Genomic DNA, 14,885 nt, shown 5'->3' on the forward strand with positions numbered 1-14,885 from the left:
AATTCCAGAAATTGGCTAATACTGGACATGAAGAGTTGAGCATTCGCACACAAACTTGGTGCCTAGGAGCCTCAGCAAGGATACCCAGTGTCTTCCTGCCTTCAATCAGCACCGTGCTGGAGACAGACAAAAAAAAAAAAGTATATTTTTTTAGTCAAAAATGACATATATGCAAAAATATTTTTTTACAGTTATTTACCCCTGTACATGAACAAAAACCGCTATTTCATCATAACTAAGGCTTTGCCTATTCATTGAAAAAATAAATCCATGAATTTCTATTTTGTTTTTTTTTTCCCAAAGGGTGTGTGAAAGGAGGAAATTGAAAGTAAATGAGAATAAGAGTAAAGTGATGAAGTGTACGAGGTTGATAGATGGTAGGGGGTTGAATATAGTTTTGAATGGTGAGTTGCTTGAGGAGGTAGAGTGTTTTAAATATCTAGGGTCACATGTTGCTGTGGATGGAAGAATAGATGCAGAAGTGAAGTTTAGAATAAATGAAGTAGGAAAGGTGCTTGGAGGAATGAAAAAAGTGTTTAAATGTCGTTCGCTTAGAATGGATGTAAAGAGAAGGCTGTATGAGGGTGTTGTGGTACCGACTGCGTTATATGGGGCTGAAACATGGAGTATGGGTGTAGCAGGAAAAGTTTGAATGTAATGGAGATGAGGTGTCTGAGGAGTATGTGTGGAGTGATGCGTATGGATCGAGTGCGAAATGATGAAGTGCGAAGGAGAACTGGAGTTGTTCAGGAGATGGCTGGTAGAGTTGAGCAGAGGGTGTTGCGATGGTTTGGGCATATGGAGAGAATGGATAATGAGCGATTGGTAAAAAAGATAACTAGATCTGATGTGAGAGGTGTAAGGCTGAGAGGAGGACCACGAATAGGATGGATGGACAGTGTGAAGAGAGCGTTGGATGCGAGAGGGATGTCTGTTGAGCAAGGAAGAGTGGCTGTGCGTGACAGAAATAAATGGAGAGAAATTGTGAATGAATAAGTGATGACGCAACCCTGAGGGGATATTCTCCCGCATTTGGTCTGATCAGCTCGTCAGGTTAGGTGCGGGTAAGGGGATGGGTCTGTTATGATGTGGCAGGGGTAAACCAGTTCTGCTGTCGGGCCCTGCTGCGGATGTCACTGATTGCATTGCGCAGCTGACCCTTGTGCAGTGTGGTGCGGTGAGGATCTGTCCGTTCTCCCCTCTGGGGCTAAGATGCGAATGAATGTGTTTGAATGGATGAGTAAATGGGGAGTGTGTCGTCCTGTCTTGGCTACCTCCCTTTTCTTGGGGGAAGCAGCCTAGGTATATAGATAGAGATAGAAAGATTTTCCCAAAGAATAAATGCTCCTAATTTTGTTTGACATTACTTGATTTTTATTTATTCCTAGTCTAAATAAGTATTGCTGACAACTTCCCAGCACATTATCACTTACCTGGAGAGATACGCAGTCAGTGCAGACATGGTGGTAGTGGCAAGGGCACACAACCTTTCTGGTATACACTGTCGCAAACGGAAGGTTAAAATCATCCAAAACTGTCTGTATGGAAAAACCCGGCCTGCTTCAGCCACAGACCGCATGATGCTCAGGTCATGTTCATGTTCCCAGGTGATTTCCACCTGGGGTTTGCGTTCCATGGTTAAGTAAAGGGAGTTCAGAGCAGAGTAACCCAAAGAAATAAAGTGTAATAAAATCCTTGTATTCAACGGAAGTCTACACTGGCAGGAGGAAGCAGAATATATGTGTATTAGCGCTGTCATGAACATGTCGATGTGAGACCTTGGCATAGCGTATGAAAAATCAAAGCTGAGAACAGTAGGAAGTGGACTGTTATTTAGTGCTTAGGATGTGTGTGTGTGTGTGTGTGTGTGTGTGTGTGTATGTGTGTGTGTGTGTGTGTGTGTGTGTGTGTGTAGATAGAATAAAATATAAATTCATAAAAGATATGGAGTTGGGAAGTAGAGAATGTGCGTTGAGATGGTATGGTCATAATGAGATTATGGTCATGAATACCCTTCAGAAAATTTTGTATATGACTGAGTTTTAGGGAAGACAATATCATGGAAGATCAAAAAATGATAAACAAATATGATAAATGAATCTGTAACTAAGGGAAGCATCGATGCTGAGGGTGCAAAGAACTGACGAATGATTGAAATGTATAGAGGAAATGTGCACGGTGGTGGTGCACATAACAAAAACTGCCATTTATGATGCTGAAATATATGTTGTGGTTCTGAAAGGATAAACTGGAGGATGTTGGTATTGTGTGGAAACATGTGGTTCTTTCAATGGTGAGGGTAATAAAAGTGAACCTGGTATATGGCGCTGAAATATAGGTTTTGGTTCTATGATTCTGACAGGATAGACTGGGTAAGATTAATATAGCGTAGAAATATATGGTTCTACCAGGGCAGACTCAGTGAGAGTGGATAAAACTGTTAATATGCTGAAATTATAGGCTGTCCTGACAGGGTAGCCTGGGTGAGACAGGGTTGTTGCTGACGGGGTACTGTGTGGATATATGTGCTTCAGATATGATAGGCTAGGTGTTGCTTAGGTGCTGCTGCTGGGGTATGGTGATGGATTATACAATATTGTTCTGAGGAGATGGGCTAAATGAGACTGGGTCGCTTCTGCTGGGACGCGGTGTCGATGGAAGTACAATACTTCTAATCTGGTAAGCTTGGTGATATTGGGGTGCTGTTGCTGGGGTATGACGCCGATATGTTTTGTTTTAACAGGGCACCCTGGGAAAGACTGGGGTGCTGCTGCTGCCAACACTACCACAGCTGGCCTTCCTCCACCACGAGTTCGCGCCCAACATGCTCGACATCGGCCACACCTGCATCTTCAACGCCACGGAGATGCCCGTCACTGCGGTGCCCCTCGGACTTTCCAAGGATGGGCTGCCTCTCGGACTTCAGGTGGCTTTCGTGATCTCGCAGCACCTGTTCCTTTGCAATATATTCTCTCCCTTACAGCTTAATATCCTCTTGTATGCTAGTGGTGCTAAGTATGTCGATAACATAACGATATACTGTACCGCAGACAACGGACAAGAGTGTGTTAAGGTGTATACGCAAAATAAAACGCTAAGGAAGAGGTGCTATAAAGCTACTATACCATATCTGTCTATCTATCTGCTTATTTTTGTCCATATATCTGCCTCTATATCTACTATCCATTTTTAATACTCTGGAACCGTACTCCATTTACTTTATAATGTGGAGAAAATGTTTCTACTGTGGTCACTAAACTATATATTTTAGAGAGAGAGAGAGAGAGAGAGTTTAATAAAGAGATTAATAGATAGATAGATATAGATAAAGAGATAGGTAGACAGGCGGATTAATAGATAGAAAGATAGATACAGATATAGATAGATAGATAGAGATAATAGGAATATTATTTTATATAAGGGTCTTTTTTCTTGCTATGGGTGGCCGATTTTGTTCAGCATAACAGAGATTTCCGAGATGGAGGACTCAGAGATTCCAGTTATTCATTAATCCTTTCATTATTAAGGTACTCCTATAATGCTGGAGAAAATCGTTTCAATGTAGAAAATAAAACTGAAAAACGCCTCCATCTACAAAAGACATCACCATAATTGCTGATTCGTGCATTAAAGATATTCGTATAAGCTTGCAAATGCCATACAATCGCTGGGGAACTCTACAATCGAAAATATTTAAAAAATTGTTTTACGCCAGGTATCCCTGAAGGGGTAAGGCGTTGCCCCTGAATAGAGGACTTTTGGAATGGAGCGTGCAGCATTTTATGACCGGATACCCTTCCTGATCTCTACCAAGGACCTTTGGGTGGATTCGATCCTCCGACTCTCCGGTCTGAGCAGAGCGCTCTACTGTCTGAGCCACGGCTGCTATAATTAAGAGTATGAAGAGGGAAAAAATATGAACTTGGTGGACAGAGATTACTCGGAGGCTCCTATCTAACATGTGTCTCTCAAAAATGAAGTAAAAAAAAATCTGGAGGTAACAGGAATACTGATTACCTCTTCAGCTTGAAAACGCCCTATTATTAATGTCTACCTGTTCAACAACCGTCAGTGTACACTTGTCTGGATTTACCTCCATGAAACAACGTTAACAGATAATATAAATATATATATATATATATATATATATATATATATATATATATATATATATATATATATATATATATATTGTTACGGAACAGAGAAAGATAATGTACACTTTAAGTGAGAATACGAAGAGTCACTACTGTCCCGTAAAGTTCCAGGTTCAAAACAAAAGAGTTAGGTAAAATTACAAGTTAAAGTTTAATGCTTAAATTAACAACAAAACATTCAGGACTCATAAAGATAATGTAATGGCAAATAAACAGGTTAAATATATGGTTAACTGCAATAGCCTCTATTAACACGAAATTAGCAAGAGTAAATTTTATCTAAGTCAGCCCTGATAAAATGAGATACCAGATAATACTCAGTGAATGCCAGATAAATAATTACAGATACAAACTATTATCAAAAATGACTGACATAAAGAACCCCACACGAATTACAAAAACTTCACTAGGCCTACAAATTAAACTTATGCTATACAGTACAAGAAAAAATACAACAACAGTTATACTCAAATTACACACAGCTGCTAGATGGTTGGAGACTTCTAAAGCACTCACAATAATAATATCTGTACAGGGGAGGACAGAGATGTGAACAAAATGAGGAGCAGATCTACGTGGCAATGATGCAGAGACTGAGCTCATTATATAGGAGCCGGCAGAGCCTGACACAACTTGTAAGAGGGACGCGCAAATGAAGCGATGGGGACAAACGGTCGACAATCCCGCACTGAATAACAGAAAGGACGACTTACTCTACTATAACGGTAGAAGGGGGGGACTGAGGCAGAACACGCTCGTGATCAAACATGCAGCAACTGTGCGTTAAAATTACACAAAGGATGATGAAATCATAGGCTATGTAACACCTCCCCACAAAGAAAAAAGAAATTTACAAAGGAAATTTCTTATTACTCTAAAACAATCTGTACATGGCATTACAGACCATCCAAAGGTCTTTCCTAATGTTACAAAAAATGAGATCTCCCTAGCACGTTCAGTCATAGGTACTTGCCAGTATCCCTTTAACAAATCAAACTTACTTATGTACCTAGCCTTTCCGATCTTGTCTATGCAATCTTCCACACGAGGGAGAGGGTAAGTGTCTGTTTTAGTTATCTGATTAACACGTCTGTAGTCGATGCAAAACCTCTGTGACCCACCTGGCTTAGGGACTAGAGTGACAGGAGAACTCCACTCGCTCTGACAGGGCTCAATCATCTTGTGGTCCAACAGGTAGCCAAGCTCCTTCTGGATGAGAGGAACTTTCACTGGGTTCACACGGTAAGGAGGCAATTTAATTGGCTTTATGCGTCTCCAACATCGACATCATGCATCAACACAGTGGTTCTTCCTGGAGTGGTACGGAACACTTGCGGGTACTCCTGCAGTAATGCCGAAAACTCCTGCCTTTCCTTGGGTGGTAGATGAGAAAGCTTAGTCTGGAGATCATTCATGATATCAGGATTCTTCCCCAAACTATCACTCAGGCTCATACTGCATGGGAGAGCTTCACTTGCAGACTCGGGTGGAACAGCTACAGTGCAGACTGGATTATTTTCGTCCCGCCTGTGATATAACTTTAGCATGTTGATGTGACATAGTTGCTTGCTCTTTCTACGATCTGGTGTGGCGATGACATAGTTGACATCACTGAGTTTCTTCTCCACGAAATAAGGACCACTAAACTTGGCTTGAAGAGGTTGCCCATGAACTGGTAGCAGAATCAAAACCTGATCTCCCGGCTGAAAGTGGCGTAACCTGGACTTCTTATCATACCAAGTCTTCATCTTCTCCTGAGCAGCTCCTAAATTCTCTCTCGCCAGCTGTAAAGCAGTGGACAGCCGTTCTTTGAAATTCATCACATACTCCAACAGGTTGACGTCATCTTCCTCCGACAGCCAGCATTCCTTGAGTAACTTAAGGGGTCCTCTTACTTCATGGCCAAACAGTAGTTCAAAAGGTGAGAAGCCCAGTGATTCATTTGGAGATTCTCTTGCAACAAACACAACGAATGGAAGACCTTTATCCCAGTCTTTCTGATGTTCCAAACAGTATTTCTTGAGCATCGATTTGAGTGTTTGATGATATCTCTCCAACGCTCCTTGGGTCTGGGGATGGTAAGCTGAAGACGTGATCTGGGTGATGCCCAACTCTTTCAGAGACTGCTTGAAAACGTTTGACATGAAATTACTTCCCCGGTCTGACTGTACCTCCTTGGGCAGACCAAACTTTGTGAAGAACCCTAGCATTTCCTTAACCACGTTCTTTGCTGAGATATTTCTAAGTGGAATGGCTTCAGGATAACGAGTAGCCATATCAATCATGGTCAACACATAAGAAAATCCTGAAGAAGTCTTAGGAAGAGGGCCCACAATATCCACCAACACACGGGTGAAAGGCGCCTCAAAAGGGGGAATGGGAACTAGAGGTGCAACCTTTTCGGTCTGATTACACTTCCCCACAACTTGACAGGTGTGACAAGACTTACAATACCAGGAAACATCCCTGAAGATACCTGGCCAGTAGAAGTGTTTCAAAATGCGTGCCACAGTCTTCCTCACTCCAAGGTGTCCTGCCAAACTGGAATCATGAGCCACTCGAATGATATCCTGCCTACAAACACGAGGGATAACAACTTGATGTACAACCTCCCATTCACAGTCGGCTGATGCTGTTGGGGGTCTCCACTTCCTCATAAGTACTCCTGACTTTACATAATAACAAGTAGAAGCACCGGCTGACTCTTCTTCACTGTAAGCAGAGTTAGCTAGACCTTTCAACTCAGGGTCAGCAACCTGCAACTCAACCAACTCTTGACGAGACAAATTATCAACACTACGGGGTACTGCCTCATCTGGTGAGTGGTCCAAATTAGCAAGAAAAGTGTCAGCTAGGGATAACATCATCATCATCATTATCCTCTAAATCACCAGTAACTTTAGACTTAGCCCTAGTGACAGCACATGCAGGGAACACATCAGGGACATCACAATCCTGGGACGCAGCCACTGGCTCACTAGACAACTGAGGAGCTGGACACACTTGACTTCCACCAATATCATTTCCAAGTAAGAAAGTTACACCTGACATTGGGAGTGTCTCAACCAACCCAACCATAACAGAACCATTAACAAAACCAGACTCTAAATTCACTCTGCACAGAGGAACAGAGAAGTAATTATTCCCTACACCTTGTAAGATTACAGTTTCATCAGAGGAATTAAAATTAGAGCCTAGAACACTGGTCAGCATAAGGGATTGGCAAGCACCTGTATCACGATATATTTTAACTGATTTCCTGTCATTACTGTCCAGAGGACTGACAAAACCATCAGACAGGAAATTAGCACATGAACTCTTGAGAGTGTCACCCACGTTACTGCTCAAAAGAGGAGCTCCATCATGAGAATTTAAGTTACCCCTCAAAGCAGGTTCAGTTAACTCAGTTAAAGAATTCTGGGAACTCTCAAGAGTGGACACTAGACCAATTGACTGAATATTTAAAGACTCCTTTTTGTTCACATCACGCTGTCTCCTGAAACATCTCTCCGTAGTATGACCAAGCTTACTACAATAAGTACATTTACTTTTCTGAAATCTAGAGGTGAAGCTGGTATTTACTTCCTGAGAAACATCATCTTTATTCTCTTTCCTGTTACCTGTACTCTGAGTAGAGGCAACGTACTTACTCTCAGCTTTCCCTTTTTCTCTAGAATATCTCTTGTGAGTGAGAACATATTCATCAGCTAAAACTGCAGCATCAGACAAATTATCTATTCTTTTCTCATCAAGATATAGGCTTACATCTTTATAAATACACCTTTTGAAGTCCTCCAGCAAAATCATCTGCTTAAATTTGTCAAAATCAGAATCCACATTCTTAGAATTTAACCACTGCTCTCACAAATCTTCTTTGATTTTTGCATACTCAACATGGGATTGCTTATCTTGCTTGTAAGTTGTCCTAAATTTTACTCTATAGGCTTCAGGAACAAGCTCATAGGCCTTAAGAATCAAGCCCTTAACTACATCATAATTATCAGACTGATCCTGAGGCAAAGATGCATAAGTCACTTGAGCTTTACCGGTGAGAACAGTTTGAAGGAGTACTGGCCAATACTCCTTAGGCCAATTAAAACCTGTAGCTACCCTCTCAAACAACTGAAAATACTTTGTTAAATCAGATTCATTAAAAGGAGGGACAAGTTTAACATTTTTAGCCACATCAAAATCATCAGAGCTAGATGATCCAGTTCCACCTTGTTTCATGCGATACTCATGGTCTGCCTGAATCCTGGCAAGTTCAATTTGTGCCTGAGCCTGTACCTGTGCCTCTTCAATACGAGCATTTGCTTCCTTAACACGAGACTCCGCCTCCTTAGCCTTAGCCTCCTGCAGAGCTAGCTGTAACTTAGCTAATTCAATCTGCGTTTGCTCATTTGGAGGAGTTACATTAAACAAGCTTTTATTAATCATGCCAACAATTTGATCTTTAGAATGATGAGAGTGAACTGCAATTCCCAATTGTTGAGCAACAAGCTTAAGTTCATTCTTTGTTCTGTTTTCTATATCACACACTGTTTGCACATTTGACAAAAAATCTTTGGCTTCATCAAGTGTAGAAATAGTAGCCATCATGAATAAGTAACAGTCACAAAATATCAAGCAATATCCTTATGATAATATCCTGAATATCCTGATATGAGGTCGCCAAATTTATGTTACGGAACAGAGAAAGATAATGTACACTTTAAGTGAGAATACGAAGAGTCACTACTGTCCCGTAAAGTTCCAGGTTCAAAACAAAAGAGTTAGGTAAAATTACAAGTTAAAGTTTAATGCTTAAATTAACAACAAAACATTCAGGACTCATAAAGATAATGTAATGGCAAATAAACAGGTTAAATATATGGTTAACTGCAATAGCCTCTATTAACACGAAATTAGCAAGAGTAAATTTTATCTAAGTCAGCCCTGATAAAATGAGATACCAGATAATACTCAGTGAATGCCAGATAAATAATTACAGATACAAACTATTATCAAAAATGACTGACATAAAGAACCCCACACGAATTACAAAAACTTCACTAGGCCTACAAATTAAACTTATGCTATACAGTACAAGAAAAAATACAACAACAGTTATACTCAAATTACACACAGCTGCTAGATGGTTGGAGACTTCTTGAGCACTCACAATAATAATATCTGTACAGGGGAGGACAGAGATGTGAACAAAATGAGGAGCAGATCTAAGTGGCAATGATGCAGAGACTGAGCTCATTATATAGGAGCCGGCAGAGCCTGACACAACTTGTAAGAGGGACGCGCAAATGAAGCGATGGGGACAAACGGTCGACAATCCCGCACTGAATAACAGAAAGGACGACTTACTCTACTATAACGGTAGAAGGGGGGGACTGAGGCAGAACACGCTCGTGATCAAACATGCAGCAACTGTGCGTTAAAATTACACAAAGGATGATGAAATCATAGGCTATGTAACAATATATATATATATATATATATATATATATATATATATATATATATATCTGTATATATATATAGTGTGTGTGTGTGTGGGGGGGGGGTCTGCAAAGCCCCTATTCATTTTTAGCAAGCAACACAGTCATGCGCGTGCATCGTAGCTGAGATAGTTCACCCCTCACCAGCGATTACTCTTTTCATCCCCCTATCTGTAATACGTAATTCAATTAGTTAAACATGTGATTAATGACGAAATTTTGCAGTGAAAACCCAGCTTTGCCAAATTTCCTGATGAACAGCCGAATGATGTTAATGGCTTCTACCTTTGTAAAGTTTATATCATACTAGCAAATCGCCCAATAACTGATGGTAAAATCATTATTTAAAACGCAAAGTGGTTTACGAGGGGAAGAAGCAAGAACGATTGCAGTAGTATACAAATCTCGAATAATATTCTGAAGAGCAACATTGTTCATAACAACCAGAGTTGAGTGGCGTAAAAAAAAAAAAAAAAATGTATCTCTACTACCAGACCCCTGAATCCCGTAAGGGGTGGCCACAAACTAATCGCCTCCATGTCGCACTGTCCCCCGCCATTTCAATGTCCTGCTTCCAGCTAACACCCCCATCTCTTGTATACCTCTCCACTTCATCCCTCCATCTCATCCTTGGCCTCACCCTCCCTCTCCCCCTCCCTCTACTTCAATCACATACACTCTTCTCGTCAATCTTTCACTCCCCATCCTCTCCACATGGCGAAACCACTTCAGTGTGTTTCTTCTAACGCTTCCTATCACATCCACATCCATACCACAACGCACCTTCACTTCCTCATTTGTCAGTCTGTCTCTCCGTGTGACTCCACATGCTCCTCTCAAATAACTCATTTCCATTGCTCTCACTCTTGACTTCTGTCCCTCCAACAACGTCCAAGCTACACTTCCATACTTTAAAGCTGGTATACAATACCGTCATGTAGTAACTTTTTCACTTCCATGTTCACTTCCCTCCTTTTTATCACTGCTTTCAAGGAACCAGCAACCTTTTTTCCTTGCTGTACCCTTTCAAGCACTTCACCCTCTAATCTTCCATCCTTACTCATCACACTACACAAGTACTTAACCCGTCACGTCCCGAGGCTTTCCGCACCTATGACATCCCCCAGTCCCGAGCCTTTTTGGAATTTTTTTTTTTCTGCTAAAACTTCCGCTTAGGTCGAGAAACAAAGGAAGATCATAAAGAAAGTGGTCCCTGCGGTCTATAAGTGGTCTGTACAGGTGCGGTTTCCCCCCGCAGGTATCGTATTCTGTAATGGGCTGGATATGCGTTTACGTTTTCTATGGTAAGGAATAATGGGAGAAACAACACACAACACCTCTACATTTATTGAATTTGAACTAATAAACAATAACAGTAACAATATAATGGATTTCAGATACATATATATGAAAAATAAGCATTGTACCATCGCGCGAGCATAGCGAGTTTGGTCCGAGTCGTAACATGCTATATGCTAAGTGTCTGGTATGAGTCAACCTATCATTTTTTCTACTTGTATACTTGTGTTTCAATGACAATTGACCAATTACAACTGTTTGTAAGTGTTTTCAGATGTTTTCATTCATTATGATGACATGCAGCATAAGTTTAGCGCACATCAGCTTAGTAAGCGCACTCGCTATGACTCGTATTTCAACATACCAAATTGTTTTATCACTTTCCAATTATTTTCCCCTTTACATAGAACCTTTCCTCCACCACTGTAAAGGTTTTCAATTATTTTCATTCATTACGAGGGCATTTAGCGATATGCTAGCGCATATTCACGTAGCAACCACGATCTCAAACACTCGTGTTTCATCATCTACTTTATTTATTCACTCCAATTATATTTTCCCACTTACATTACACACGTTTACACCCCTAGAATGCACTGTACATACTTACTGCCATTATTTATTCAAGTGAGCGTGAGAATATCGCCTGAAAATACCCTCGCAAGGAATGTTTCGTCATACATAATACTCACACACTTATATACTAATTCACTCACACACTTATTTACTAATTATTCACTTTATCACTTGCTGACTTTTATTTTGACTAATACGTGCCTTATTCATTCGACTGAGCGTCAGGAAATCTTATCTTTATACACACGCTATGAATATTTGACTTAGAATATACATCATCATATACAATAATTTGAACTTATATTATACCCGTAAGAATGTCACATAATAATAATTATATAATTACGGGCCGTATTTATTGCACTGAGCGACAGAATATCGCATCCTACAACCCTCTCTATGTAAGTTTCAACTTGGGGCAGATTTATATACTTACACCCAATGTTTTCACTTATGTTCTACCCGTAGGCACTTTATACTAATATTTGGAGATCCACATGACTGATAATTTCACTGAGCGTCTGTCTGTCGCATTTACCTCATAATTTCAGCGTCCTTTCGCATTCACACCATGCTAAAATTGCATCAACGTGTGATATTCACTAAAACATGGGTGAATACACAGACCCACGTCACACTGCACGCACTCATAGCGGGTGTCCTTCCTCTGTGTCGTGAGTCTCACCTAGGAATTACTGCACACGTGACACCTGCGCTGGGGCCTAGGTCTGTTGGGCTGGGGAGGGATAGGAATGGGGAAATGGCGGCCGGATATTCTCTGGGGAGTCTGGGTAATAGGGGCAGTGCGGGGGCGCTGCTGGAGCCTTTCAACAGCATACTTAGCAAAGATTTCTCTTGTGAGCTCCCTCACAAACCCTTCAAATGTTTCCTGAACTCCTGTGGTCATGGCGTGAAGGTGGTGGCAATTCGGAGCAGTGATATCTAGTAAGTGAAAGAACAGTTTCTTATACCACTTCATCGTTGTCCTGGCACACTCTACCGTCGATATCATGGAGTCAGACTGGTCCACGAGGCGCATGTTTATACGAGTATTGTAATCCATTACACACTCAGGTTTCCAAACACGACGCCTGCTCTCGCTATGGTAATCTACAGAATCAGTACGGTGCATCAAGGGGCGGTGAACCGTGGACAAGAGGCTTACTTCTCTGTTGTGGTTCCACATTGTTGCAAGGATGTTGTTGGCTTTGAAGAAGACAACCTCACTCCTTGCAAGTTTCCGCCCTACCTTGACCATGTGACGCCGGTTCACCTTTATGGTTCCACAGACTTCCGTTTCATGTGTGTGAAGATAACGAGCGAGAAGAGGGCTAGTGTACCAGTTGTCGAGGTAGAGAACGTGACCGCGATGAAGGTAGTCTTGTATCATCGTCTTTACCACTGCTCCCGAAAGTCCAATACTTCGATCTTCTATTATGTCTGTCTGTGCACCGGTGTACAAGACTATGTCTTGCACGTATCCAGTCCTACAGTCACACATAACAAAGATCTTGAACCCAAAACGGTGCCTTTTGCTGGGTATATACCGTCTGAATGAAATATTGCCTCTCCACAACACGAGACTCTCGTCTATGACGAGATCTCTATAGGGATAAAATGAGGATCGAAAGGTTTGCCTGAGGTGATCAAAGACCAACCGAATTCGCCTCATTTTGTCAGTGTTGTTTGCATTTGCAGGGTCATGAGCATCATAAAAATGGAGGCGACTTAGAATTTGTTGAAACCGATTACGGCTCATCATTTGACCAAATATGGGGGTAAACATAACAGGGTCCTTAGTCCAGTAAGCAGGAATTCTATTCTTTCTTATAATACCCATCAAAAGGACAAGGGCAAAAAATAAGAACATTTCTGGAAGGGAGACAGGGTAATCATAGATCATAGAATGCCTACTCCTTGTTCCCAATCTTTCACTTTCTAGGCGCTGGGCGCTTGCAAACAGGTTTGTTTGATAAATGATCTGATCTACGAATGCCTCACTGAAAAACAGGTGGAAAAAATCCAACCTGGTGGAATTACTGTGAATACCTGGTGCAATGCAGCCAGATCGCCCTTGCTCAGTGAAGGGGTGAATGAGGGGAGAAAAATCACTCCCATCCTCCCAATCCCACGACACAAATCCCTCGTCCCCATCACCGCCTTCGTCTGGGTGGGGAGGAGATCCTGGTTGGGGAGGTGGGGGAGAAGGAGTACGGAGGGCTTCCCCACTGTCACTCCTCTTCCCTCTGCCTTTACCCTTTCCCTTTCCCTTACCCTTACGGCCTTGAGGAACATTAGGGGGCTGTGGGGATGAAATAGTTGAATATTGGGGAGCAGAAGACGTGCTGGGGAGTGGTTCCTCCCCACCTTCCCCCTCCATTACCACACCACGTGCTCTCTCACGCAACCTAGCTCGACCACGTGTTAGGGGATATTGGGGAGCATAAGACGTGCTTTGGAGTGGTTCCTCCCCACCTTCCCCCTCCCTCACAACCCCACGTGATAAGGAACGCACCCGCACTGGCCCACGTGATCCACTCTGCCGCCTCACATTACGTAGGGAGAGCAATGACTCACTCACGTCACTCTCACTTTCCCTAATCCCAGGACTTTCCATTTCACTCCCCACTCCCTCCACTTGACTTCCTAGCCCCCCAAACAGAATGCTAGGCCCATACCTGCTCATACGACGTGGTGTGCGCTCTGGGCCACGATATGTTATGACCTCCCATCCATACCACGTGGCAGCACGTCCCACGGCTCCGTCCTCGTCCTCGTCCTCGTCCTCGACCTTGAATTCTCCTTCCAAAGCACGCTGGGGATAGGGATAGGATATACCATGTGCCTTCTTTGCCTCCTGCCCCTCTCTAGCAGCACGGTAAGTCACGTACTGCCGCTTCCTGGGTGACGGAACTTCCTCGTCACTGCTGGTGGTTTCTTCCTCCTCTGGCTGCACATAATCTTTGTCCATCTCCTCGTCATCCAGTGGGGAATCACTGTCGCCGGTAAAGGTGTCCAGGGCGACTTGAATCTCGCTCTCTGAGAGACCTCTCTTAGCCATGTCTGAGCAGGACCGTGGCTACCAGGTGAGTGGACGAGTGGCGGGCTAGCGCGGGTTGTGCGGGGTCGCTGAGTGTCCCCGCCTGGTGGCAGGTAGGGGAAGGTCAGGCGAGGGTACGTACCGCAAATCAAGCGCGAAATTTGAAAATTGTCGTAATTATGCACATTGCAATTGCATGACGTACTGGTACATCGCCGGGACTGGCAAATGCAAATCGTTCCAACGTACCCATACGTCGTCGGGACGGGGCGGGTTAAACTCACTCACATTTTCTATTTCTTCCTCACCCAACCTCAGTGT

General features: G+C 42.5%; 1 protein-coding gene across 1 annotated transcript in view; it reads left to right on the plus strand.

Moving 5' to 3' along the window:
• The window catches only part of LOC145401268 (fatty-acid amide hydrolase 2-like), a 43,329-nt gene that overhangs the window by 10,552 nt on the left and 17,892 nt on the right, over positions 1-14,885 (plus strand). The window contains exon 5 of the mRNA XM_080273597.1: positions 2,744-2,926. Coding sequence (XP_080129723.1) covers positions 2,744-2,926 — 183 coding nt within the window. The remainder of the gene's footprint in view (positions 1-2,743; positions 2,927-14,885) is intronic.

This window comes from Coenobita brevimanus, chromosome 55, assembly GCF_032717465.1.
Source record: "Coenobita brevimanus isolate Jiangsu-jjx chromosome 55, ASM3271746v2, whole genome shotgun sequence".
Classification (NCBI taxonomy): domain Eukaryota; kingdom Metazoa; phylum Arthropoda; class Malacostraca; order Decapoda; family Coenobitidae; genus Coenobita; species Coenobita brevimanus.